At 40.4% G+C, this 27,351-nt stretch overlaps 1 protein-coding gene across 1 annotated transcript in view; it reads right to left on the bottom strand.

The window, feature by feature from the left end:
• LOC123848833 (protocadherin-23) overlaps nt 1–27,351 on the bottom strand; it is a 230,840-nt gene that overhangs the window by 81,033 nt on the left and 122,456 nt on the right. The window contains exon 2 of the mRNA XM_045881726.2: nt 17,658–17,849. Within this exon, the coding sequence (XP_045737682.2) occupies nt 17,658–17,849 (192 nt within the window). The remainder of the gene's footprint in view (nt 1–17,657; nt 17,850–27,351) is intronic.

Below are 27,351 nucleotides of genomic sequence, written 5' to 3' on the forward strand. Positions count from 1 at the left end.
GAGAAGCAGGCTCCCCGCTGAGCAGAGAGCCCAATGTGGGGCTCTACGTGGGGCTCAATCCGAGGACCCTGGGATCATGACCTGAGCCGAAGGCAGACACTTAACCAACTGAGCCACCCAGGCACCCCATTCAGTGCTGATTCTTAAACATGAATGAGATTACCGCTTAAAACTCCTATGAAGCAATAATTCCACACTACAGGCCAAAGATATTCAAGGCAAGTTTTCCTGTTGTCCAAAGAGGAAAAACAAACAAACAAACAAACACCAAATACTTTTATCCCTAGGATAATTTTTAAGTGCTAAAGAGGAAGGGTAAGGAAATTTTGGAGGAAGACGTAATTTAGAAAAGATTGTCAGTCTTTACTCTCCTTAGAAGGCAGAGTAAAGACTGACCTATGTGAGGGAGCTAGACTTCAGTAATCTGGAGGAAAAGCATAACAGATAGAGGAAAGAGCAACTGCAAAGGCCCTGAGGCAGGAGTACAGCCAGGCGTGTCAGGGAACAGCAAGGAAGCCAATGGAGTGATGTCAGGATGGTAGGGGCAGGTCATGCGGAGTTCCATAGGCCTCTGAAAGGAGGACCTATTGGAGGGTTTTGAGCAGAAGAGAGGCTTGAATTGACTTAGATTTTAACTGTCACTCTAGCTACACCGTTCATAATAAACTGGAGGGCAGCAAGGGTGGAAAGAGGGAAACCAGTTAGGAGGCTACTGGAATCATCAAGTCTGGAGTGGATGGTGGCAGTGGAGGTACTGATCCTAAATATCTGGGGCCAGATTTGTTTTGGAATTCTGAATTATTCAAGTTTTAGAAAGGTAATAGAGGGCATAAAGCAGTAGTAGTAGTAGTGAGAAGTAGATCCCATACTGTTTATTCTGTGTTGCCTCCAGCTAAAAATCAGGAGAGGGGAGAGAATACAATAGAAGAAAATGATCCTCTGCAATTTTTACTTTTCTAAAGTAAAACATGTGTTCCTACTTTAAAGCACCATTTTCCATTTCTGTCTGGTACATTTGGATACTTTCATCTTTGACAAAAATCCTTGGTAAGTCACAACAGCCTGGGCTTTCTCACTCACTTCTCTCTCTCTTTCTGTCTCTCTCTTGTTCTCCCTCCCTCCCTCCCTCTCCCCCCTACAGTTCAGGGATGCACTGAGCAAAGAGGAAAGAGGATTCTGGAGAAGAAAGGTTTGGCAGGAGGCAAAGAGAGGCCTGTGTAAGAAGCACATGCTTAGAGTGAGGGAGGGCAGAGAGTATTGTTTGGGATAACAACAGACCTGGAAATGGTTCTCATGCTCTGAGGTCCCAAGTACCCTAGACATTGGGGACTAAAAAACAATGGGGAAATACAGCTTCAAAAATAGAGTGGTTTTCCATGTTCTGAGTTGAATAAAGAACCAGGGCCAGGTCTGTTAGCAACGAGAACAGGAGAAATGGGGGCTGGGGGCGACCGCGGTGAAAACAAGGAAGTGTCGTTTCACACACACACACACACACACACACACACACACCCCATGCTTACAGGGCAGCCTGGGGCTGTGTCTGCAGCAGGCCCGGATAGCCTGCATGTCCACAGTGGAGGGCAGCAAGAGGGGCTGCAGGCTGATGGTCAACAGACAGAGTACTGCAGGGCAACCGACAGAGACCCTGCTGTTTCTCCAACCTGCCTGCCTTCTCCCTTCTGTTTTCCTTTGACTTTTCCTTTCCCCTTCCTTTTGTATTTCTCCTTGGATTCCAGAAGTTACCTCAGTTTGAGGAGGGGATGAGAAAGCAGGTAAGAGAAGGGATGAGAAGTGGGGAAAACGTGAAGAAATGAGCATCACTCCACCTTAGGATCTTTAAAAACAAAAATGTTAATTCCTACGCTGTCCACGAAGATCCTCAATCAGGCAATGCTACCAAAAACAAGTAAAATGTTCGATGAACAAAGTGAAAAGCTTGTTCTCATAGAAGAGTGAATCCTTCTGCAGGGAAATTATTATAGCTCTCAGGTTTCCAGTTGTAGGAATTCAATTGGCATCTGTTGAATTCATCAGTTGGGTGCTTTCTTCTCATAATAACATTTGTGAATGTGTGTTGTGTATTTCGTGGATTTTCTCCTTCAATTGTTCTAATCCCCCTTTCTAAGACTTTTATAGTTTCTCTCATTTTTATAGATAAGAAAACCAAAGCACAGAGAAACTAAGTGACTTGCCCAAGGTAAATGAGAGTGTAAATTGCAGATCTAGAACTGGACCAGAGATTCATCTGTCCCCAAAGCCTCTGGTGACTTTTTTTAAATTAGACTTTTTAAAGTACTGTTATGGTATAAATTCTACCTTTCATGAAAGGCTTGTTTAAACACTATGCAAAAGGCAATGCCAACCATGGACTCAGTCTTAGAGGAAAAAAGGAAGGCAGAGTCCCTGTTGACAAGGGACTTACAATCTATGCGACTACGCGACAAACACTGTACAACTGGGTTTATGGCACCATGAAACAATCTGGAGCCAATGATCTGGGTCTAATGTCTGCGCTGCCTGCATCTGGGACCATAGACTGGAGAAAATCAGATAGTCCCTGAGTCTGGGCTACCTCTTCTGTAAAGCAGGGACCTGCTCACCTTGCAGGCTTGTTATTAGAAGGGGAGATATAATACGTATGCAAGCATTTATAATAGTTAATCCCTATCAATTATAAGATTTCACAGACCCCTTTTCCTAAATACCTGGGGCCAGATAGATTTGACTTGGACTGTTTCAAGTTTTAGAAAGGCAATAGAGTGCGTGTACCTAGTCGGGTCTGGGGCGGTACTGCGTAATCAAACACTTAATATTCTGCAGCAAAATGTATGAATAGACACATTTAGGGAGATTTTTTAAAACATGAATGGCCTCACGTTGGTTCAAATCAGGTGTCTCACCAGATGAGGTTTTAAAACTTTCCATCTTGAGGGGATACTGAATTAGGTCAATTCTAATGCCCATCCCAGGTTTCTGTTTTAATCAACTATGATGGTACTATGTGTCCTCTCATTATTTCTTTTACATTTGGAATCTTATAAAATTGTATTGCATAATTCTCTTCTCATGCAAAACTATCATCAATCTCTCTGCTCTCTTCAATTTTTACCAAAATATTTAAGTCATTACTTTTGATTGCTAATGTAATATTGGTATAGATGGAAAAAAAAAGAACAATAAAATAAAACAAAACAAACTTTCCATCTGAGCACTTTGGGGCTTCAGAACTACAGATAAAGGATCATGGATCTTCATGATTCGGATGTCGGCACACATCAGGAACACTAAATGGAGAGAAACCTCAATGCTGAAGCAATCCTTGAGATGGGTGCTCAAAAACAAACAGGATTTGGGATCCCCAGCTGGTATGCAGTTTCAAAAGTCTGGAGGAGCCTTTTGAAATTGGGAGATATGGACCCAATGTTCAAGGCCCTAAAGGTTGGCTGCCATCTGGGAATCAAGGAGGACCCAGTACGGTCCCTTCCAATGTGGGTAAGGGCAGCCTTTGCTGTTAGTGATTCCAACTCAAGAAGGCTGGGAAAATACTGGAAATGTTAGTTTGAAGAGTCATAGACAGATATTTGAGGAAACTAGAAGAATTCAGGACCCAGTCCAGTTTATAGGTAGATAACAAAGCCACAAAGACGATGAACAGGAATAGAATCTGGCCACTTAAGCTATGGCCAATCAAATAATTTCCTAGCTTTGCTTCTGCTTCTTCTCTATACTAAAGTCTCCCCCCAGCTCCTGACGGTGAAGTGCTGCTAACCACTTCTAATTTGGTACTGCCAGATTCAAATCAATTTTCGCTCAAAGAAACTCTTTAAAAAAAAAAAGACAAACTGATATTTCAGGTGAAAATGATTTCCTAGAAAATGCAATAACATTTAAACAAATTCTCTGCCATGTTGTAAGAAGGGTCAACACACTAGTGGACAAGTCCAGGGAGAGTTTGGGCAGGGTCTAGAGAAAAGCCTGGAGAGTCAGATTCATGGAACCTGACTAACATGCGAAGTAGGATAACTTTATCCTGTACACCAGGGGATTCTTTGTATCAGTAAAAAATGTGGCAGGTACACCCTTCATACTTATTTATTTTACATTTACTATGTTAATGTATTATTTATATTAAAATATCACAAAAGTGAAGTTCAAAAGGATAAAATTCAAAGTTCTGTTTTCTTCCCATATCCTTAAATTAAGGACACTATTGCTGTCCTTAATGAAGGGGCATGATCAAATCTAGGGGTCAGAGATATTTGAGGTAGCAGTTAAAGGATGTGTCTTGGGGTGCCTGGGTGGTGCAGTCAGTTGAGCATCTGACTCAGTGGTTTCAGCTCAGGTTGTGATCTCAGGGTTGTGGGATCGAGCCCCGTGTCTGGTTCTGTGCTTAGCGTCGAGTCTGCTTAAGATTCTATCTCCCTTTCCTTCTGCCCCTCCCCTCCCGCTCGTGCACACAAGTGCGCGTGCTCTCTGTCTCTAAAAACAAATAAATAAATCCTTAAAAAAATGTGTCTTAAAAATGAATAAAGGTGTCCCTTAGTCAAAAAGTTGGGGAAATGCTGAAAAAAACAAGTCAAATGGATCCTGTGCCTCAGGACTTCCAGAGCCTTCCCTATGCCCATTTCTAGAGGGGGTGAGTTCTGAGGTGTTCCCCATTCCTATTTGACCACAGAACCCCCTTTGGAAGGAACAGGAGACAAGGATCCCACAGAACACAGTGTGGAGAAAGCTAATCTTAACTCATTTTTCTTCATTTCCCTCATAGTGTTCACCTCTCAATTCTCTGTAACTAATCTGTGTCCCTGGTCAAGACTATCCTGATCATGCAGCCTCTGAGACATGCTGAGTCAGAACAACCCAGCTAAGCTGCTTCCAGATTCCTGGCCCTCAGAAATTGTGTGATAGTAAATGTTTGTTATTTTAAGCTGCTAAGTTTGGAACAGGTAATACACCCCATAAATTCCATCCATGAATATTTCTTAAGGTTTTCTTATTCTTTCTCTTTCTATCAACAAGTTGTGGTTGGTTTTGACATAACTTTAATCACTTCATTGTTTAAATTATAGTGAGAGAGAGGAGTCTGTCACTATAATTTTAAAGATGAAGTGATTAGGGGTGTCTAGGTGGCTCAGTCAATTAAGCATCTGACTCTTGGTTTCCGCTCAGGTCCTGATCTCATGGGTCCTGGGATGGGGAGCCCAGTGAGGGGGTCTGTGCTCACTGGGGAGTCTGCCTGAGATTCTCTCTTCCTCTCCCTCTGCCTCTCCCGCTCGTGCTCTAAAATAAATAAATACATCTTTAAAGATTAAGTGATTAAAACTAAAATGAGAATGGGAATCACCTCAGAATGGAGGTGGGTGGGTGTGGGGGTGGGTGAAATAGATGATGGGGGTGAAGGAGGGCACTTGTAATGAGCACCAGGTGTTGTATGGAAAAGTTGAATCACTGTATTGTACACCTGAAACGATTATCACACTGTATATTAACTAACTGGAATTTAAATAAAAACTTTAAAAAAATTATAGTAAGAGACTCAACCAATCTACCTGAATTCCAATCCCCTCAAGGCGTGCTGTGAAAATTGGGAGTAGTTTGGGAAAGGACCAAGCTTGAAAGCATACGATATTGGAGGCTGGTTGTCTAGGGCAATCAGCAGATATGAAAAAGTTTCTGCCATTATTTCTATTTCTACTTTGGCCATTGTCTACTATCCATTCTCTCTATTCTTGCCTTCTATGGCTCTTGAACAGTAAAATATTAATATCTATTCTTCATATCTCTTAGCTTTTGTGGGCTGCAGTTTTCTTTGTCCATGCATTTTGTCCTAGAGTTCATAATTCAGTGAGCAAAGGTGGAGGGAAATGAGGGTCCAATTTGTTAAGGAAAACAAGGACTTTATTTACTTATTTGTCAGAGAGAGACAGCACAAGCAGGGGAAGTGGCAGGCAGAGGGAGAAGCAGGCTTCCCGCTGAGCAGGGAGCCCGATGTGGGGCTCGATCCCAGGACCCTGGGATCATGACCTGAGCCGAAGGCAGACGCTTAACTGACTGAGCCAGCCAGGCGCCCTTGTTAAGGAAAACAAAACAGAACAAAACAGATGTCACTAAAGTCAAGAGACGCAGCATCCAAAGAATCATTTCAAGTTCACTGAGAAGTTGAATAAAATGAACATAAAGAAAGAATGCTGGGATGTGGCACAACAGAAATCATGTTCATAAAAGCAGTTTTATTAGAAAGGTTGGATGGGAAGAACGGGTCAAAGAAAGACTGCAAAGTGAGGAAAGGAGACACAACTATTTTAAGCAGATTTGCAGTCAAAGAAAAGAAATAAAATGGTTTTCTAAAAAAGTACGTGAAATTTAAAAAGAGGTTTTTTTAAAGATAAAAACTGTTACTATGCTTTGTATGCTTATGGGAGATATTCAATAGAATTTCAGGTATTGGTGATGTAGGAAAAAGAGAAAATACTTACAAAAGTGATGCCTGTAGGATGGCTGCAAGGGGTGGGACCCCAAACATCAGAGAGATTTGCTTTTGAAGCAAACAGACATCTCTAACAAGGTAATAGGAAAGAAAGCAAAGAATGAGAGCGGATAGTAGGCAGGAAAGTCAGGACTTCTCCCCCAAGCAGTTATGTGGACAAAAGGCAGAGGTGGGTTTAGACAGTGCTGAGTTTTTATCTGGAGAGTTCTATGGAGTGAGGGAACTAAAGGGATTTTGCAACTGAATGACTTTAATGATGGGTCCATAAACTAGAGATCTTAATCTGGGAGAAGAATTACAGGCTAGAAGGGAGAGGCTACAGTAAGTGAGACAGAAAGATAAGAATGTTTATCAGAGGGGGCGCCTGGGTGGCTCAGGCCTTCTGGGTCACCCAGGATCAGGTCCTGATCTCAGGGTCCTGGGATGGAGTCCTGTGTGTATTCTTCAGCAGGGAGAATGCTTATCAGAGTACAGCATGCTTGAGATCAAGACTTCAGAGGTGGTGCAATTACGGGTGATGATCCTTGGAAGTGAGAAAGTCAAGGAAGTGAGAGGCTCAGGGTGTTGAATGGCTCAATAAACATGGTGGTGGAGAGGAAGATTGAAAGGTGTAGAGGTCCTAACTGACAAGGAGCTTAGAATATGGCAGCAGCAAGAAGGCATATCCATGGTATAGTCTGACAAGATAAATTTCCAAAAGCGAATTGGTTTTCGACAGAGAAAGGGGTAGAAATGATTTGGATGTGGCAATGGACAATTAATTAGGCAGGCACCCACCTCAACAGCTCCCTCCCGGTTTGTGATTAGTGGAATAGGGGCTTCTCTGTGAAAGGCTGGAGAGGAATCGGTATCCTCTGGGGCGGGAGTTTTAATCAGGGCAAGACCATAAAGGAGCAGTCAGAGACCAGGTTGAGTTTATGAGGGAGTTTGCTAAGTGATGGCCCAGGAGTTCCAGAGGGCATGGTAGAAGAGTTTGGGAGGGGGGAGAGGGTGGCTAGGAGACTGACTCAAATCAAAGGATGAACAGAGCAGGATGGGGATGAGCATATGGATAACAACGGATGGCTGGGAGGCTTAAACCTCTAGTGATAAGTATGAGGCAGAGTGGTATTTAAGACGTTTAGGGGTTAATTCTGGTAATGTATTTTAAAAAATGGTAGGCAATCAGTTTGAGATATAGTTCAGACAATCCAGCTAGAAAATAGGAGCAACTGGGCAGCAGCTTATTCCTGAAACCGGGGTGAGAGGGGTGGTAATCAGTAAAATATATGATAGGAAAAAAGCAACTGAATATTGGAAAGTGAGATAACATAATCTAGTAAAATTCAAATGTGTGCACCCTAAGTTTCAGTTGTGCAAGATGAGTAAGCTCTGGAGGTCTAATGTACAGCGTGATTATAGCTAATATTACTGTATTACATGAAATTTGCTGAGACTAGATCATCTTAAGTGTTCTCACCACTTACTTTGTGAAGTGATGGATATGCTAATTATCTTGATTGTGGTAAACGCTTCATAGTGTGTACCTATATCAAAACACGACTTTGGGGCCCCTGGGTGGCCCAGTCCATTGAGCATCTGACTCTTGGTTCCGGCTCAGGCTGTGATCTCTGGGTCCTGACCTGAGATTGAGCCCCGCATCAGGCTCCATGCTCAGTGGGGAGTCTACTTAAGATTATCTCTCTCCTCCTTCTGTCCTCCCCCCTGCACTCTCTGTCTCTCTCAAATAAATAAATCTTCTTAAAAAAACATGATATTGTACACCGTGATGTATATAATTTCTATTTATCAATTATATTTCAATAAAGCCAGGGGAAAGATGAGTGTGAGCTTTTACTCAGCAAGTTTGCTTCTAGAGATCTCTCTGCGTAATTACACGCAACTGTGCAGCACAACTTCCACAGCCAAGTTTTATCAAGAATATATATAATGGGGGCGCCTGGGTGGCTCAGTCGATTGGGCGACTGCCTTCGGCTCAGGTCATGATCCTGGAGTCCCTGGATCGAGTCTCGCATCAGGCTCCCTGCTCGGCGGGGAGCCTGCTTCCCCCTCTGACCCTCCCCCCTCTCATGTGCTTGCTCTCTCTCATTCTCTCTGTCTCAAATAAATAAATAAAATCTTAAAAAAAAAAAAAGAATATATATAATGGTGAAGGGCTAACTCAATTTACTTTCTATATTGCTAGCCTGACGCAATCCTCCCCTAAGCCTGGAGTGGTGAGATAGAGTTGAAATAGCGTATCTCAGACACATATTTCAGCTCCCGAATTCAGATGTCACAGAAATAGAGATACAATGTTAATAAATACATACCGTAAAGAGAGATTCATTTGGCAAAAATGAATGGGAAAAGGAAACAAGGAATTAGAGATAAGCACGGAATAATTAAATTATAGCACTTCATTGTGAAAAACCACTTGCTCTCCAGTGTAATCCAATTATTTGTTTCCATTATGCAATTTTATAGCATTCTCATGGCTTCCATGTATGAGATACACAGCAGCAGCTGAAGCAGCAAAAATAGATTATTTCAGAATACCAGCAGAATAGGAGAAGTGATTACATTTAAAAAATATTGACAGTCATCGCAAGGATAAATAGAGCAGCAGCAAAGAAGGCCAGAACATCTAGGTATTTTATAAGAAAATAATTTTCTATCGACAGATAACAATCTCTTAGTGACCACCAGCAAATGGGTTCCTAGCAGTTTTCTTCCAAAGAGCTTTCCGGGTATATATTAGAAAGAGAAAGTATCAGAGGGAAGACCATAGATTATGAGGGTAATTATGTAAAGTTAAAGGTCTTCTGTCAAGGTGCAGTTCATTGTTTTAAATAAATTCATTATGGCCTAGAATCCAACATCTTGAATCTAAAATATCTTGTCTGAGTTCATTTATTCTTCAGATCCAAGCTAGATGGTTATCTGCATTGGTACCAACCTTTTTGACTAGGGACATATGGGGCTAGTAGATATTGCACAGAATAATGATGATGATGCAGGCTTCACCCTGTGGAAAGGCACAGCTCATCACAGAAGAAATGTTTAAAGATCATGTAGGCAACCGAATAAATACTGCATAATACATAGACACTCATGTACATACACACTCACATAAGCACTTATGTTGCTTGGTCTTGTATATTCTGAGGCAAACAGAGGAAAGTTGGAGGCAATTTTAAGTCCAAACAAAGTGCATAGTAAACTGTTATAATGTTTATGATTGGGAGGGAGGGGGACAAATTTTCTAGTTTGTCTTTAAAAATGCATCACCAGAACTGTCCCTGGGAGGATCCACTTCTAAGCAGGTTGCAGAAGCAGCCCCCTCCTTTGGCCTCCCTGTGTGGCTTCAGACCCACATGATGGACAAGAAGGAGAAAAGGCCACTAAGACAGAGAAGAAAATGTCCAAGAGCTGGGGAAGGAGGAGACCCTGAAGCTCCAATAGCCCACCTCCAGACACGAGATGCTAAAAACACTCGGATTGTAGAAATGCACATTCCCCACCTTCACCTACATTGAATGTGTTTTTCTCTGATCATCCTGAGAAAGAGGAATTGACCATATTCACTACACAGATCTTTGGGCCCTTCATTTGGCAACCAAGGCCGGAGACCAAGTCAAATCAACAAGGGACCCTTTAAGTCAAAGTGGGTATCAGATGGTAGCCTGGAAGACACGGTTAATTCTTTTTGGTGTTTTCCATGAGGGTACAAGGGATCACATCTATCACTATGACAGGCAGGACCTGGACACATTCATGTAGAGCAAGCTGTCCTGTGAGGAACAGGGCCCAAACCCAAAGTGGGCTGCGAAATTTCTGTCACTCCATAGGGGAGCATAATCATCTACAGAGGTTATTGGAAACAGTCAACAAAGGTGGACAAACACACTCTACATTCCGATATGCTCCACTAAAGTCTGAGGAAGGAAAAAAAAGGCAAATGGGTGTGGACTCAGATTATCCCTTGGGGAATATAGCTCACTCCTAGATCTAGCATTTTGATAGCTGTGGTCTGAATCATCAGACACTGCTTTTTGGGGGTGTCTGTGTTAAGGAAGAAGAAGAGAGTCTGGAAGTTGACTTCTTTGATGACTCATACTTCTATAACACCACAAAGAGCCTCTGGCTTGCAGAATAGCTAAAGGGACTGGTCAGAGAATAAAAACATAGGCAAGGCCAAAATATAATAATAACAATAATAATAATAATAATAATAGTAGTAGTAGTAGTAGAGCCTGAAAGTGATAACAAGCAGGAATGTGGGGACGCCAGCGCCCAGAAGTCCCTGGATGTGGCCAGAAAGGTGGTCACAGAGGATGGGACAATGATTAGCATTGAACCAATGCTCTCTGTCTCACGTGGCAGGAAGGAGGAAGATGGTTCTGATGAAGCCAGCAGCCCTCCGACAGAGCCAAGTCCCTATACCAATGCCATGCTGACCAAGAAGTGTGAGCTTCTCTATTGTTTAGGGGAGCATGTTGGAAACAAGGGACTGCCAGTTTATCCTGAATGATTTGTACTACTTTGATTCCCACAGGATGGAAAAATGGAAGACTTGAATACGATGGGTTCACAAACTCAAGAGTACACAAAGGAGATAAACTTGGAAGAAGACAGAGATGAGGTAGAAGATGCAAAGGGAAGAGATGAAGATGAGGAGGATGATCACACCAGAGAGGACAGTAGGGAGGAAGATGAAGAGGAAGAGCACTCACTGGTGGTGCCTGACGGAAAGTATGTGGACAATCAACACAGGACCTAGCAGTGGTGAGTGACACTTGCTGGGACCACATGGGCCTGACACAAAGACAACAAAGTGCTGAAAGCCCAGGCCCTGACAGAAACTGTCTTTGATGATTTCAGATGCTATTTGGGGACAAAAGTTCAACTGAATAGTGAATTCTCTCAGTATCACTGGGTGCTATTTCCAATACGCTGAATAAAACAAGGTAGCTGCAAAGATTTTCTTTTCCAGAGCCTGAAGTATAGCAAGAGCTCTGGGGAGCCCTTTGCCTTCCTCTAAGAGGGGCTCTATACCAGGGCAGTGTATTAGCCATGTCTTCTATTTTCTGTGTTCTGATGCTTTGACAATTGTCCTTGCTGATCCCGGAAGATTGCCCAGGATCCAGTGAACATGCTTTTCAAATGCAAACCAACCAATCTAGACCCCAAGCCCCAACCACACCCTTTCCCATGCTTCACCACTCTAGGCCACCATTCACCTGCCCTAATCACCCCAGGGCCAAGTGCCAGGACAGCTAGAGACAGTCTCTATGCCCCAGAGCTTGTTGAAAGTACTCAAACTAGCCAATCCTAAACCTGCCTATTCTGCCTTTCCCATTCCTTCCCTGGAAAACCACAATAAAGGCCCTTGCCCACAGTTTTCCCTCTCTCTCTCTCTCTCTCTCTGACTCCTCACCCACCCCAGTGCTTCCCATTGTGCACATACCCACCTCTACGCCATGGTGTGGCATACGTTGCCCTCCCCGCTCCAACCCGGTCTTGGAATCTGTGAGTATAACATACTTTTTTCCCAATGGCAGCCATCTTCTTGCCCATCCCTAAATAATAATGAAACCAACATTAAACCACTCAGGGCACAGAGCAGCTCCAGTCTGTGCCAGGGCCTGGTTTAAGATGAATCACCGGAAAAGTAGGGTGAGATCTTGAATATGAAGTACCTACAGGGAGGTTGTTCCTGTTCAAACAAGACAAATATGTTGTGCTTTGCTGGAGGGTTTTCCTTCTACAACTTAACAAGGAGTTTTTAAACAGAAGAATGTTATGACTCACACACATTGTCTTAGTCCATTCTGGCCGCTCTTACAAAGTACCACAGACTGGGTGGCTTACGAGCAACAGAGATTTACTTCTCACACTTCTGGAGGCTAGAAGTTCAAGATTAGGTGGCAGCACAGCCAAGTTCTGGTGAAGGCTGGGAGCTTGCCAACTTCTCCTGGTGCCCTCAACTGGGAGAAAAGGCTAAGGGGCTCTCTGGGCCCTCTTTGGTAAGAACACTAACCCCATTCATGATGACTCCACCCTCATGACCTAATCACTTGCCAAAGGCCCCACCTCCTAATATCATCACTTTGGGTATTAGGTTTTCAACGTATGAATGGGGGGGTGCATAAACATTCAGACCATAGCGGTCATCAACCTGGAGATCATTTCTTCTTTGATTTCTTAAAAATTAGCAAAAAGCTGCCACAGTCTGTTTGTATAAACTTTCTTGATTATCTTTAAAATAAAATATCTTTTGGCTGGGAAATAAAAAAATGCATCCCTTTTGTTCAGTCTGGCAGAGTTGAGGAGAGATGGTGTGGCTAAAGATGCACTTGAACATTGCAGTAGAGTCCGGTAAGCTGAGGGGAAGGGGAAGCATTCTTCACAACTTGTGTAGAGTAGGTTCCCAATGAAAATGGACAAAAGCAAGGAGGTTTAAATTAAATATCTGGGTTGATTTTTTTATTCCACTGCCAATAATCCTAATTAATTGCACTGCTTTGGGGGAATAAAAAATTTCCGGTAATAATTTCTTTTTTTTTTTTTAAAGATTTTATTTATTTATTTGACACAGAGAGACACAGCGAGAGAGGGAACACAAGCAGGGGGAGTGGGAGAGGGAGAAGCAGGCTTCCCGCCGAGCAGGAAGCCCGACGCAGGGCTCCATCCCAGGACCCCGGGATCATGACCTGAGCCGAAGGCAGACGCTTAACGACTGAGCCACCCAGGCGCCCCTAAGATAATTTCTGTATACACTTTTACAAGATCATCTGAAACCAACTAATTAGAAGCAGATATTCAACTACTCAGAATTGGATTTAAACTGGTTATTCACTTCTAGGATGGGCTTTTACAATTGTCTCAAAATCTATTAAGAATATATTTCTGGGGGGCACCTGGGTGGTTCAGTCAGTTAAGTGTCTGACTCTTGATTTCGGCTCAGGTCGTGATCTCAGGGTCATGAAATCAAGCCCCACGTTGGGCTCCATGCTGAGCGTGAAGCCTGCTTAAGATTCTCTCTCTCTCTCTCCTTCTGCCCCTCCCCCCAGTTTGCTCAGGCATATGTGCACGTACACACACTCTCTCTAAATAATATATATATATTTTTGAAGTCTTGCATTAATATTTGTGTGTGTGTATATATTGAGCTTTAATAATCATGTAATTTGAATTAACCTAAATTCTTCTGTTTATTCCTATTTTTGTTTCTTACATCTTTTCTTACAAAGAAGCAAGAATTCCTAAAACCACATAGTCAGGGGTTGATAAAATCTAATCAAATCATGCTAATTTTATCAAATATAAATGACTTCATTTTCATGGTAGTTTCTACATGCTTACTTGTAGTAAATATATTTAGATTCATTTTCCCCAACAACTCATGACTTAAGTAGGTAGATCTGCCTATTACTTTCAAAAAGGATTAGACAGAGAGGTGTTAGCTGTACCCAACAAAGGAGTAGTAAGCAGATAAAAAAGAAACAAGGAAAATCTCCAAAATAAATTAAATGAAAAAATAAAAATGCAGAATAGTGTGTATATAGTAAGTTATCTTTGCTGTAACGAAATGAAAATTGAGGGGCGCCTGGGTGGCTCAGTCAGTTAAGCATCTGCCTTCAGCTCAGGTCATGATCCCAGGGTCCTGGGATCGATCCCCACGTCCGGCTCCCTGCTCAGCGGAGAGCCTGCTTCTCCCTCTCCCTCTGCCTGCCTCTCTGCCTACTTGTGCTCTCTCTCTCTGTCAAATAAATTAAAAAAAAAAAAAAGAAGAAGAAACGAAAATTGAACAAGCTGTTTCTAAAATGTACTTGGAAATGTAAATGGAATAGCCAGGAATAGCCAAGGCAGTCTTGCAAATGAAGGACAAAGCGAAAAGAATATACAATATCATGACCTATTATAGAGCTTAAACAATTAAGAGAGTATGGTACTAGTACAATAGTAGACAAATAGGTCAAAAATAGGGTGTCCAGAAATAGACATACACGTACATCAGCACATGATTTAGGACAAAAGTGATACTCTAGTGTAAGCATGAAAGAATGGTTACCTCAGTATCTATATTAGAAAAAAATAAATCACAAGCCTTCCTCCCACTAGATTGAAAAAATGAGTATGAAAGGTTAAATAAAAAAGTTTTCAGAAGGAAATGTAAGGTGACACCTCATGTCTCTAAGGTAAGCAATTACTTCTAAGAAGGATAGCAAATACTTCTAAATTTGCTGTAAAGGTAAGCAAATTAATAAACTAAGCTTTATTAGAATCAACAACTTCTGTTCCTCAAAAGACATCCTTAAGGGAGTAAAAAGGCAAGCCACAGAATGGAAAAAGATACACACAATAAGTATATACAACAAAGGACTTGAATGCCAAAAATATAAGAATTCATACAAATTGACAAGAAAGGAACCCAGTAATACAATAGAAAATGGGTAAAGAATTGAACAGACACTTCACAAAATCAGTTCTACAAACAGCCAATAAGCGTATGAAACAGTGCTCAGTTCATTAGTCATCAAGGAAATGCAAAGTAAAACCCCAATGTGATACACCACTGACTAGGTCCCAGAATTGCTATAATTAAAAAGACATTAAATACCAATTGTTGGGAGGATGTGGAGCAAATGAAATTCTCATACCCTTCTGGTGGGAGTATAAATTGGTACAACCATTTGAAAAGTTGTTTGGCTTTCTTAAGATCTAGCGATTCCACTCCTAAATACATACTCAATAGAAATGCTTGGGGCCTGGGTTGCTCAGTCGGTTAAGCACCTGGCTCTTGATTTCGGATCAGGTCAAGATCTCAGGGTCATGGAATCAAGCCCTATGTTAGGCTCCACTCTCAGCAGGGAGAAAGAGATTTTCTTTCTCTCTGCACGCACCTCCCCCCCCCCTCCCCTTCCCTGCTTGTGCTCTATAAATAAAATCTTAAAAAAAAAAAAAAAGAAATGCTTATATTTGTTCACCAAATTACATGTATAAGAATGTTAATAGAAGCACTTTTTGTAATAGCCTAAAATGTATGCCATCAATTATAGAATAGATAAAAAATTATCACAAATTTCCCATAAAAGAATACTATGAACAAATGAGAATGAACGAACCATTGCTATACACAACAGCATGTATGATTCTTAGAAATAATGTTGGACAAAAGAAACAATAAAAACATAGTGTATAAATCTATTCGCTGAAGTTTAAAAACAGGCAAATGATATTTGTGGGTTTTTTTATTATATTAGTCACCATACAGTACATCATTAGTGTTTGATGTAGTGTTCCATGATTCATTGTTTGATATTTGTTGTTAGAAGTCAATAGTGATGGGGGCTCCTGGGTGGCTCAGTCGGTTAAGCATCTGCCTTCAGCTCAGGTCATGATCCCAGAGTCATGGGATCAAGTCCCACATCGGCTCCCTGCTCAGTAGGAAGCCTCCTTCTCCCTCTTCCTCTGCCCCTCCCCCAGCTCACACACTCTCTCACATGCTCTCTCTATCAAATAAATAAATAAAATATTAAAAAAAAAGTCAATAGTGATTAACCTGAAAGGCAGGAAGCAAGGGATAAGCCTAGAGGCCTAGAGAAAGGCTTTCAGGGTTCAGGTAATGTTTCTTCATCTGCTTCCATGCATGTGTTTATTTTGCAAAAATCCACTAAATTATACTATAATTTGTGCACCTTGATGCATGCATTTTATATGCCAATTTAAAAGTTTACCAAAAAAAGACTTAAAAGTCAAATTGAAGGTGCCTCTACTGACCTAAGATGAGTCAGTATGAACATCAGAGAGAATGTCAGCAATGTATGAAATACATCAAATATACAAAAATCCAGGAATTTATAATCACACTAGAAAAAAAAAATCACCCGGGGCACCTGGGTGGCTCAGTTGTTAAACGTCTGCCTTCGGCTCAAGTCATGATCCCAGGGTCCTGGCTCAGGTAATGATCCCAAGGTCCTGGGATCGAGCCCCGCATGGGGCTCCCTGCTCTGCAGGAAGCCTGCTTCTCCCTCTCCCACTCCCCCTGCTTGTGTTCCCTCTCTCGCTGTGTCTCTCTCTGTCAAATAAATAAATAAAATCTTTAAAAAAAAAAAAAATCATCCACCCTTTGGAGACATAAATGCACCAACTTGTTATTCTAAAAACAGATAAAATAGAACTAATCAAGCATTATCCTGCCTCTCCTCTATGAATTGTATTCCAGGATAATCAAATAGTTGATGAGAGAACATTCTTATTTGAAGAATTCCAGATAATAAATGCAAAAGGAATAACAAAATTCAACATCCACCACATTGCACCCTGTAATGGAATAATGGCATGTGTCTGGCGATAGAGTAAGAAGCACGCAGCACCACCTAAATGAATCCAAAACTAATCTGGCTTCTGGCTCAGAATGTCAGTTCATAGGAAATATGATAAAAGAAGACATTAAATGAATCCCAAGGATGTAATCAGCCACATTCAGAAGGTGGAACATTTACAGGGCAAGTAATTTGATTTCTTCCAAAAACAAATACCATCAGAGAAAAGGTAAGGTAGGTTAGGGAGGAGAGCGGGGAGCTGACTGTTATGGATTGAAACTGAAGGGATACTGCAATCAAATCAATTTTGAACTCATTTGGATCTTAAGTTAAATAAGTCATCTTTTAAAAGACATTTTTAGATAATCCAGAAAATTTTAAATGGACTGGATATTAGATATTATTAAAGAATTATTGTTAATTTATTGTAGTCATGTTTTATTTTTAATTTTTTTAAAGATTTTATTTATTTATTTGACAGAGACACAGAGAGAGAGCACAAGTAGGCAGAGTGGCAGGCAGAGGGAGAGGGAAAAGCAGGCTCCCCGCTAAGCAGAGAGCCCGATGTGGGGCTCAATCCCGGGACCCCAGGATCATGACCTGAGCCGAAGGCAGATGCTTAACTGACTGAGCCACCCAGGTGCCCCATGTAGTCATGTTTTTAAAAAGTAATTATCTGTTATAGATATTATTGAACTATTTATGGATGAGATGATATATAATGTCTGTTATTTGCAAAAGAAAGAGGTAGTGATTTGTGAGACAAGATTGGTTAATGGATAATCAATGGTACTCTCTGATATGTAGACAGTGGTTCACTGTTGAGTATGTTTGAGATTTCATACATGAACACTTACCCCATCTTTAGCTTTCACCAAGAGATCATAGGTTGTGGGATCCCTTTCCCTATCGATATCTTGAGAAACACAGATTCGCCCATCATGTGGGTCAATCTGGAATGCTGGAGACACGTCATAGCTTTGGAATCCATCATAAAGAGAATACTCCACAAAGCCATAGAGTCCTGCATCTGCATCAGAAGCTTTAACCTACGAGACAAGAGGGTGGTTGGTAAGGAAATGGAAATGTTAACAATACTTTTCAGTTGGTCATGAATTACTATCATGATTTGTACAACCGAGGTATCCCTATAGCCATTCATTCACAAAGTATAGGCTTTGGTTTTCACTCTCTTTTACCTTCTGTGACAGCTCACCCTCACTTTTCCTCCTCCGTGTCTGAGTTCTCCTCAGTTTCCTTTGCTTGTTCCTATACTTTCATGTGATCTTGAAAGTTTGAGTTCCCCGAGGCTCAGCCCTCGGCCCTTTGTCTTCTTATTCCTCTCACCATGCCTAAGTGATCTCATCCAACTTCAAGGCTTTAAAAACATCCCCATGTTAACAGTTTGACAGCATATCTGTGGATTCCCCCTCATACCTAAGCTTTTCAAGTGTTGGGCTCAACACCCCACCTCCACCCTTCAGAGCAGCATGGGAGGGCAGAGAAATCAAGGCAGTAAGTGGCATGATTACTAGTAACCCAATCCAGTTGACACAATTCACCCTGGAGTAGGAGATTTGAGTATCTAAGCCAGGTTTCCTTGCAGGAATAATGCCCCCATCAGGACCCTGCACAGTCATGCTCACTGACCACTGCACCGAGGCACCTTGCCCAGTGGGGGCATGGAAATGAAATCCAGCCCATGCTCTGCTTGCCAACACTAACATGGAGCTGTAAGTGCCCAGAGGTAAGGACACCTTTCTCTTTGACCATAAATACTGCTTATGTTAGCAGTGGTCCTGTGCCTGGTAGAAAAGATGAAGTAACTAGAATTATGAAGGCAATTTATTTATACTAACTGTGGGAATACACAGTGAGAAAGACAACAGTCTATATTGAACTCAAAACATTTTGAGCTCATAGGCCTGGTATAGCTCTCTTGATTTGTTAACCCAACTAATAGTAACAGCAAATATCTATATAACACTTAAAATAAAAGAAGAATCTTAAGGGAAGATTAATCAAAAAAAGGGAAGAAAAAAAGGAAAAAGAAGTATAAGTATACTTACAGATTTATACTTATAACCTGTAATGAACTCCATTTTACAGACAAGAAAAGTCAGGCTCAGGGGCGCCTGGGTGGCTCAGTCGTTAAGCGCCTGCCTTCAGCTCAGGTCATGATCCCAGGGTCCTGGGATCGAGCCCTGCTTCGGGCTCCCTGCTCTGCGGGAGGCCTGCTTCTCCCTCTCCCACTCCCCCTGCTTGTGTTCCCTCTCTCTGTCAAATAAATAAATAAAATCTTAAAAAAAAAAAAAAAAAGTCAGGCTCAGAGAGCTTAAGTAACTTGCCAAAGATCACATAGCTAAAAAGTATCAAAACTGGGACTCAAATCCAGGCAGTTGGACAGCGTTTAACTCTAGGCTGGAAAAAAAGTGATTTACTTTTTATCGGTAAAGTATACATGAAGGAGTTATACCCTTCATTATTATGCTTCCCAAATAAAACCTCATACCAATAATATGTTCAACAACCAATGTTCTCAATAAGCCTTCCCCTTCATCCCATTCTATCTTGAGCGTATAACTGGGATGTGACTTTGGGGGTTCTTCGGGCAGTCTGGCGCAGTGGTTCTCAATCAGGGTCAAGTCTGCCCCCACCAGGACATTTGGCATGTCACAACTGGGGAGAGGGTGCTGTGGCATCTGGGGGTGGAGGACAGAATTGCTGCTCATCTTTGTATAATACCCAGGACAAACCCCACAACACATAATGATCTGGCCCAAAATGTCAACAGTGCCCAGGCTGAGAACCACTGCATCTGAGTAACGTCAACAATGGGCACTATTATTTCCCTCTTTAATTGCCTTTATTTGTCTTCAACTGATGACACAGTCTTGTAAATTTCTGTTTACTCCCATCTATCTCACATTCTCTGGCAATATTATTTATTCTGTGCAACCAGCTAACATGTTTTGAGAGTTATTCTTCTCATCAGATGGGCTGAACCAGGAAATCCACAAACTTCCCAACTACAAAGAACTAAATTCCAAGTACATTTGGTCTATTCCATTCTGGCAGCTGTTAATGATTTAGTAGCCTCGAGTTCCCAAAGAGCCCAAATATGTTTTCTAAAAACATATGGTATTCTCAATAATTTTGGTTTGATTGGAAGATAAATATAATGAACTCTAAATTCTAAAACTCATTCTTGGCCTTTAATAGCCATATTAACAAGTAATTTGGCTTATATAAAACGAGTTTCCTTATTTCCATTTTTGAGACCTTTTTCTCATCTGGACTTTTGGCAGGCAAAACAGAAAAAGTAAAAAATGGGATAAGAGTACTGATCTCAATTTATGTCAGCAGCTCAGATTCTGAGCTTCAGAATAATAAAATAAGAATGTATTCCTCCCTGTTTTTTACTCAACTCCCTAAAAATACTAACCTAGTATTCTAGAACAACATATTTTCCCTACTAGTATTTGGTCTTGAACACCAATAATTAATTTGGCATCTTTATGAGGTCTATATTTTCCAATATCCATTGACTTACACATAAAATTTAGGCAATTTAAATAATAGAAAATGGGGAAAGCTTTGCCAGATCTTCAAGAGGAAATGTGATTAGTAAGTAAGCTCACTGGACCTTTTCTTCAGAGATAGCTGCTTAAATCAAAAAAGAGAGACATCTGGTCAGAGTCTATTATCACCATCTTATGGTGCTAATTTTGGGATCCAGAGGCGATCTCAGGACGATTTAATCCTGAATCTACTCAAAAAGCCACGTTCCAGCACCCTTGGTGCTGTCCCTGTGTTCCTCATCCTACCCTCAATCTACCTGTTTTAGACTGAGATGAATATGGTGATTTTTACTCTAAACTTACTTCGAGTCACAGTTTGTTCTCCCTTAGTCTGATCTCTCACAAATTTAATGCAGACATTATAAAAAATGAAAATATTAATGTGATATTAAGGTTCACCCAATTCCCTTATTAGCTTTCCGAAACTAAAAAAAAAATTCACTGCCTCCCTATATTAACATCTGGGGAGACAAATTGAGAACACTGGCTCTTGAATACATGTTGTTTGGATGTTCTATAAATGGAATGGACCTATCTGCAATTCACTCACCAGCACAGACTCCTCTATTTGAGAGGGTCTCCATTTATTTATTTATTTATTTATTTATTTATTTATTTATTTATTTATTTATTTATTTATTTATTTATATTATGTTCAGTTAGCGAACATATAGTACACCACTGATTTTTGATGTAGTGTTCGACGATTCATTAGTTGTGTATAACACCCAGTGCTCATCACCACACGTGCCCTCCTTAATACCCATCACCTGGTTTCCCCATCCCTCTTCCCCCCTCCCCTCCAGCAACCCTCAGTTTGTTTCCCACAGTCCAGAGTCTCTCATGGTTTGTATCCCTCTCTGATTTCTTCCCATTCAGTTTTCCTGGGAGGGTCTCCTTTTTAACAACTGGGCAGCTTTGGGGAGGTTACCTGCCCAGCCATTCACTTTGGTACCTCAAAACCCAAAAGTCAACCCTAAGTCATAAGACGACACATTATGAGTAACATTGTCCTTTACCTACTCCTGGGAAATCATATCACTAAATTCAGTGACATTTCTAGAAAAGCCTCAAAGCCCAATCAAAAAAATGAGCAATTCAACAAGAAAGTCCTAGAAAAAAATGGTTGCAAAAAAAAAATGGCTTGTTTAGATGAAATTTAAAATGCAATAACCCATTTTAATTTTTTTTCTTTTTGTAATTTCCTAAATTTCTACCATGAGCATATAACAACAGTTTGTTTGAAGAAACCAAACTATTGACACAACACACTCACAAACATAACTTCAAATAGAAGGAAGAAAAAAATTACAAAATAACTTTTTAAATTCTATGTGCTTGGCCAACCACTGATCCCACAATGAAAACAGGATTATAATATTCCAGGGGAAGCTGGTTTCAGCACCGAGGACCACAACAGATGCAAGTAATGCCACTGAACACAGTTTTGGCAAGTTCACCAATGACTTGTCTTACCAAATCTAATCATCAAGGCTCAATCCTTATTTTCTACACACCTCAGCAGCTTTCCATATGCAAATTGTCTCCTTATTGAAACACTTCCTCCCCAGACATCACGTTCCAACTCTCCTGCTCCTCATACACCTCACTGACCTCCTTTCAGTTTCCTTCACTGGCTCCAAGTTCTCTTCCCTGCTTCCGAATGCTCTCATGCCCCACAGCTTAGTCTTGAGACCACTTCTCTTTTCAATCCACACTCCATTGCCTGTGATGAGTGAATGGTGGCCCCCAAAAGACAGCTCCATGTCCTAATCCCTGGAACCTGTGGATATTGCCTTACATGATAAAAGAGTGAATATTGCCTTATATTGTAAAACATCGCTCGGTTAAGGATTTTGAAAGCAGCTTGTCGGGCGCCTGGGTGGCTCAGTCGGTTGAGCGACTGCCTTCAGCTCAGGTCATGATCCCGGAGTCCCGGGATCGAGTCCCGCATTGGGCTCCCTGCTCGGCGGGAAGTCTGCTTCTCCCTCTGGCCCTCCCCCCTCTCATGTGCTCTCTCTCTCATTCTCTCTGTCAAATAATAAATAAAATCTTTAAAAAAAAAAAAAAAGAAAGAAAGAAAGCAGCTTGTCGTGGATTATCCAGATGAGCCATTAATCCCAAAACAAGTGCCCTTAGAAGAGAGAGGCAGAGATTAGAGTGGGGGGTCACAAACCAGGGAACACCAGCAAGCATTAGAGGCTAGATGAGTCAAAGGGAGTGAGAAAGGCCCTGCAGGACTCTGGACTTCTAGCCTCCAGAATTATGAGTAACAACAATTTTTGTTGTTGTAAGCCAGAGAATTGATGGTTATTTGTTACAGAAGCCCTAGAAATCAATATACTCCTGAGTGATCTGACCCAGGACCACAGTGCTAAACCAACATATGTTCTTCCAATATTGCTATCTTTGGTGCTCCAGACTCATGCATCATCCTACTACCAATTAGACATCACCTCTCAGGTGGCTAACAGGCACTTCCAATGGGGCCTGTCCAAACAGAACTCTTCATACCTATCACCCAAATCTGCTATTTGCCCAGTGTCCTTAGTGACATCCACTTTTTGTAAAGGCAGCCAGAGAGATACAACTCAAATGACATCAAATCATGTCATTCTCCTGCTCAGAATCTTCCAACAGCTTCTCATCATCACCTCAGTAAAATCAGACCCTTTAATTTCACCCTGGCTACTTCTCTGACCTTATCTCCCACTACTCTCTGACATACTCCCACTCCTTTCTGAATATGCTGGGCTCCTCAATGGTCCCAGAACCTATCAGCTTGTATAACTTGCTTCCTCATCTCTTTCAAGTCTCTGCAAAGGCCACCTAATCACAGAGACCTTTCTTAATCACACTACCCAAGAGTGGTCATCCTCATTCCTGCCATAATCTTTCCTTTCACCTTGCTTTGTTTATCTTCAGAGCACTTACCTCTATTTTACACTGCATTTTATATTTTTATTTATTTGTTTATATCTCCTACTGGAATTGAATCTCCGGAGCAAGTATTGCCCATATTTTGCTCCTTGGTATATGTCCAGCACCTATGATGCTAGTGCCTGGCTCACAGTGAGGATGCTGTAAATATCTGTTGCATGAATGAATCACTCTAATATTGTCCATAAAATGCAAGCATGTTTTAGAACTAGTTTTCATGATTATTCTCCCTATTTTGACCTTGGGAAAACAACTCATAAGAACAAGAATGAAAAGATTCTCAACATCACTCATCATCAGAGATATACAAAACAAAACCACAATGAGATATCATCTCACACCTGTCAGAATGACTGAAATCAAACAAACAAACAAACAAAAAACAACCAGTGTTGGCAAGGAGGTGGAGAAAAAGGAATCCTTATGCACTGTTGGTGGGAATGCAAACTGGTGCAGCTACTGTGGAAAACAGTATGGGGGTTCCTCAAAAAACTAAAAATAGAATTACCATATGATTCAGCAATTCCACTACTGGATATTTACCCAAAGAATACAAAAACACTAATTCAAAAAGATATATACACCGCTATGTTTATTGCAGCAGTATTTACAATAGCCAAATTATGGAAGCAACCCAAGTGTCCATCAATGGATAAATGGATTAAAAAAAATGTGAAAAAAGAATGAAATCGTGCCATTTACAACAACATGGCTGGATCTACAGAGTATAATGCTAAGTGAAATAAGTCAGTCAGAGAAAGACAAATACCATATGAATTCACTCATATGTAGATTTAAGAAACAAAACCACCAAAGAAAAAAAAAAGGCAGGCCATAAAACAGACTCTTAATTATAGAGAACAAACTGGTGGTTACCAGAAGAGAGGTGAGTGGGGGAATGGATGAAACAGGTGAAGGGGATGAAGAGTACACTTATCATGGAGGAGCACTGATAATGTATAGAATTGTTGAATCACTACATCGTACACCTGAAACTAATATAACACTGTTTATTAACTAAACTAGAATTAAAATAAAAAAGAAATAAAGAACAAGAATAAGATAGCTTTGCAGAGGGGCACCTGTATGGCTCAGTTGTTAAGCGTCTGCCTTCGGCTCAGGTCATGATCCCAGGGTCCTGGGATTGAGCCCCACTTCGGGCTCTCTGCTCAATGGGAAGCCTGCTTCTCCCTCTCCCACTCCCCCTACTTGTGTTCCCCTCTTGCTATGTATCTCTCTGTCAAATAAATAAAATCTTTTAAAAAAAAAAAGATAGCTTTGCAGACACCATCACCACCTCCTGGGGCCACACCACACCGGGCAGCCATGCTCAACTCCACCATGTTCTTTGACATCACCATCGCCAATGAGCCCTTTGGCCACATCTCCTGAGAGCTGTTTCTAGACAAACTCTCAAAAACAGCAGAAAACTTTCATGTTCTGAGCATTGGGAAGAAGGGATTTTGTTATAAAGATTCTTGTTTTTAAAAAATTATGAGGGGGTTTATGTGGTGGGATGGAGACTTCAAATGCCATAATGGCACTGGCAACAAGTCCATCTAAGGGAGAAATTTGATGATGACAATTCATCCTCAGTTATACAGGTCCCAGCACCTTGTCCTAGGCCCAATATAAGTGGTTCCCAAGAATGATGGCAAGCCCATGATCTTTGGCAAAGTGAAAAAGAGTGCATGAATACTGTAGAAACCATGGAACACTTTGGGTCTAGGAATTTTAAGACCAGAAAGAAGATCACCATCGCCCAGCATGGACAACCAGTAAATTTGACTTGCATTTTATTTTAACCACCAGGCCATTTCTTCTGTTGCTCAGGAGAGCACCCCTCATCCCTGTCTGCTTATAAATTCCTATGATCTTTGTGTTCACACTGTTCTTCTTTGGGTTCCATTTTTCCTTATCCCACTCCAAGTCTTGCTGGATTGCAGAGTTGAGTTTATGATTATGGAATAAAAACTCAACAACAGCAACTAACAAGATATTTCATAACTCCCATCAAGCTCTCATTGAGGAATATTTTTTAATGCCTAAAACACAATCTATTAACCAAGCTATATCATCATAGAATAAAATCCAAAATGCTAAAACTGGCAAAGGGAAAAAAAAAAACTATTTTAAGACATGTGGAACTATTCAGAGGTTGGAAACAGAACTGTACTTTTTTTCACCTTTTAAAACGTATTTTCAGAGAAGTTGATAGAGCTGTTAGATGAATAAACTGAATATCTATTTTCAAGTTACAGGAAAAAAAACCACACCCTACTCTTCTAATAACATGTTTTTATTGCCTTGATTGAAGAATGGGATTAAGAAAGCACTAATCCTACTACTCTTTGCCCCACCCTCCCCCAGAAAAGTAACCAAAGGAAATTTTGTAAAAGGAGATCAATGGGAGGAGTGAGGGGTAACTTGTCCTATGGAGGTATTACAAATAAACAATTAAAACAGTGTGATCTAAAAAAAGAATTGGCAGACAGATCAATAGAACACAAAAGTAAGACCTGAAAGAGAATCTGGTAAACCTAAATTATTTTTATATTACAAAGGAAACATCATAAACCACTGAGGAATGTAGGCTTATCCACATAAGTTGCTAGAAAAATTGGCGAAGTACAGGGGGGAAAATCAAGTTTGATAATAACCTCACATGAAAGTAAATTCTACACAGATATGTGAAATGTAAATAATGAAATCGTTTAAAGCACACAAAAAATATAGGGGAATATTTGGCTGATGCTTATATTGGAGAGAAATTTCAGAGCAAAAAAGGATTACAAAACTAAAACAGATGGACAAAAATCACAAAGGAGAAAAATCAATATAATGACTACATAACCATTTAAAATTCCATTATGTCAAAAATACCATACACAAAAAAATTTAGGGTGAATTAGGTATGATATCTGTGTTATAAATATACACACATATACATGCATAGTATATACACAAAAGCTAATGTCCTTAGTATGGAAATAGGCCTTTAAAAATAATACTGACTTTCCATTATAAAAGAAAAATGGGTAAAGGACAAGGACAAACAAGTCACAGAAAAATAATATATATTTAAGAGATACAACTCTACTAGTCATGAAATAAATGAAAATTAAAATAATGCTTTTAAAATATTGGCAACCATTAAAATAATGCATTAAGTGGGACAAGGATGAAATAAATATGCAGTCATTTTTAAGCCTATCTGGGAAGTAATTTTGTTCCTACCGTATGCATATGGTAAACATTCTCCCAAACTTAAAAATACTCATCTCTTTTGACCCAGTTAGTATATTTCTAAAAATATATGTAGACAGCTATTTGTATGAAAGACATATAATGTAGTATTATTTATTCTAGAACCCAAATGTCCAACAATAAGAGTTGTTAAATAAGTCATAATTCTTCCAAAGGTAGAATACAATGTAGCCATGAAAATTGTGTATTTAAAGACAAATATTTAGTAAAAACGGAAAAAAGTCAACTTAAAAGTTATATGTGATATCCCATTTCTGCAAAAAGTATCCAACATACAGAATAAAAACTAAAAGGAAATAAATAAGCCAGAGCTGGGAACACTTCCAAACTCCATTTTGCAAGGCTAAGCCAAGGACATTACAAGAAAAGAAAATTTTAGGCCAATATCTCTAATGAACATAGATGCAAAAATCCCCAACAAAATATTAGCAAACCAAATTCAATAGTACATTAAAAGGATCATACACCATGATAAAGTGGGATTTATTCCAAGGATATAAGAATGGTTAAATATCTGAAAATCAATCAATGTGATATACTACATTAACAAAATGAAGTATGAAAATCATATGATCTTCTCAATAGATACAGAAAAAGCATTTGACACAGTTCAACATCATTCATTATAAAAACTCTCAACAAAGTGGGTGTAGAGGGAACGTACCTCAACATAATAAAGGCCACATAGGATATGCCCACAGCTAACATAATAGTCAATGATGAAAAGCTGAGAGCTTTTCCTCTAAGATCAGAAACAAGACAA

This window comes from Mirounga angustirostris, unplaced genomic scaffold, assembly GCF_029215605.1.
Source record: "Mirounga angustirostris isolate CCGP_5_RB_7025 unplaced genomic scaffold, mMirAng1.0.hap1 SCAF_2, whole genome shotgun sequence".
Classification (NCBI taxonomy): Eukaryota; Metazoa; Chordata; class Mammalia; order Carnivora; family Phocidae; genus Mirounga; species Mirounga angustirostris.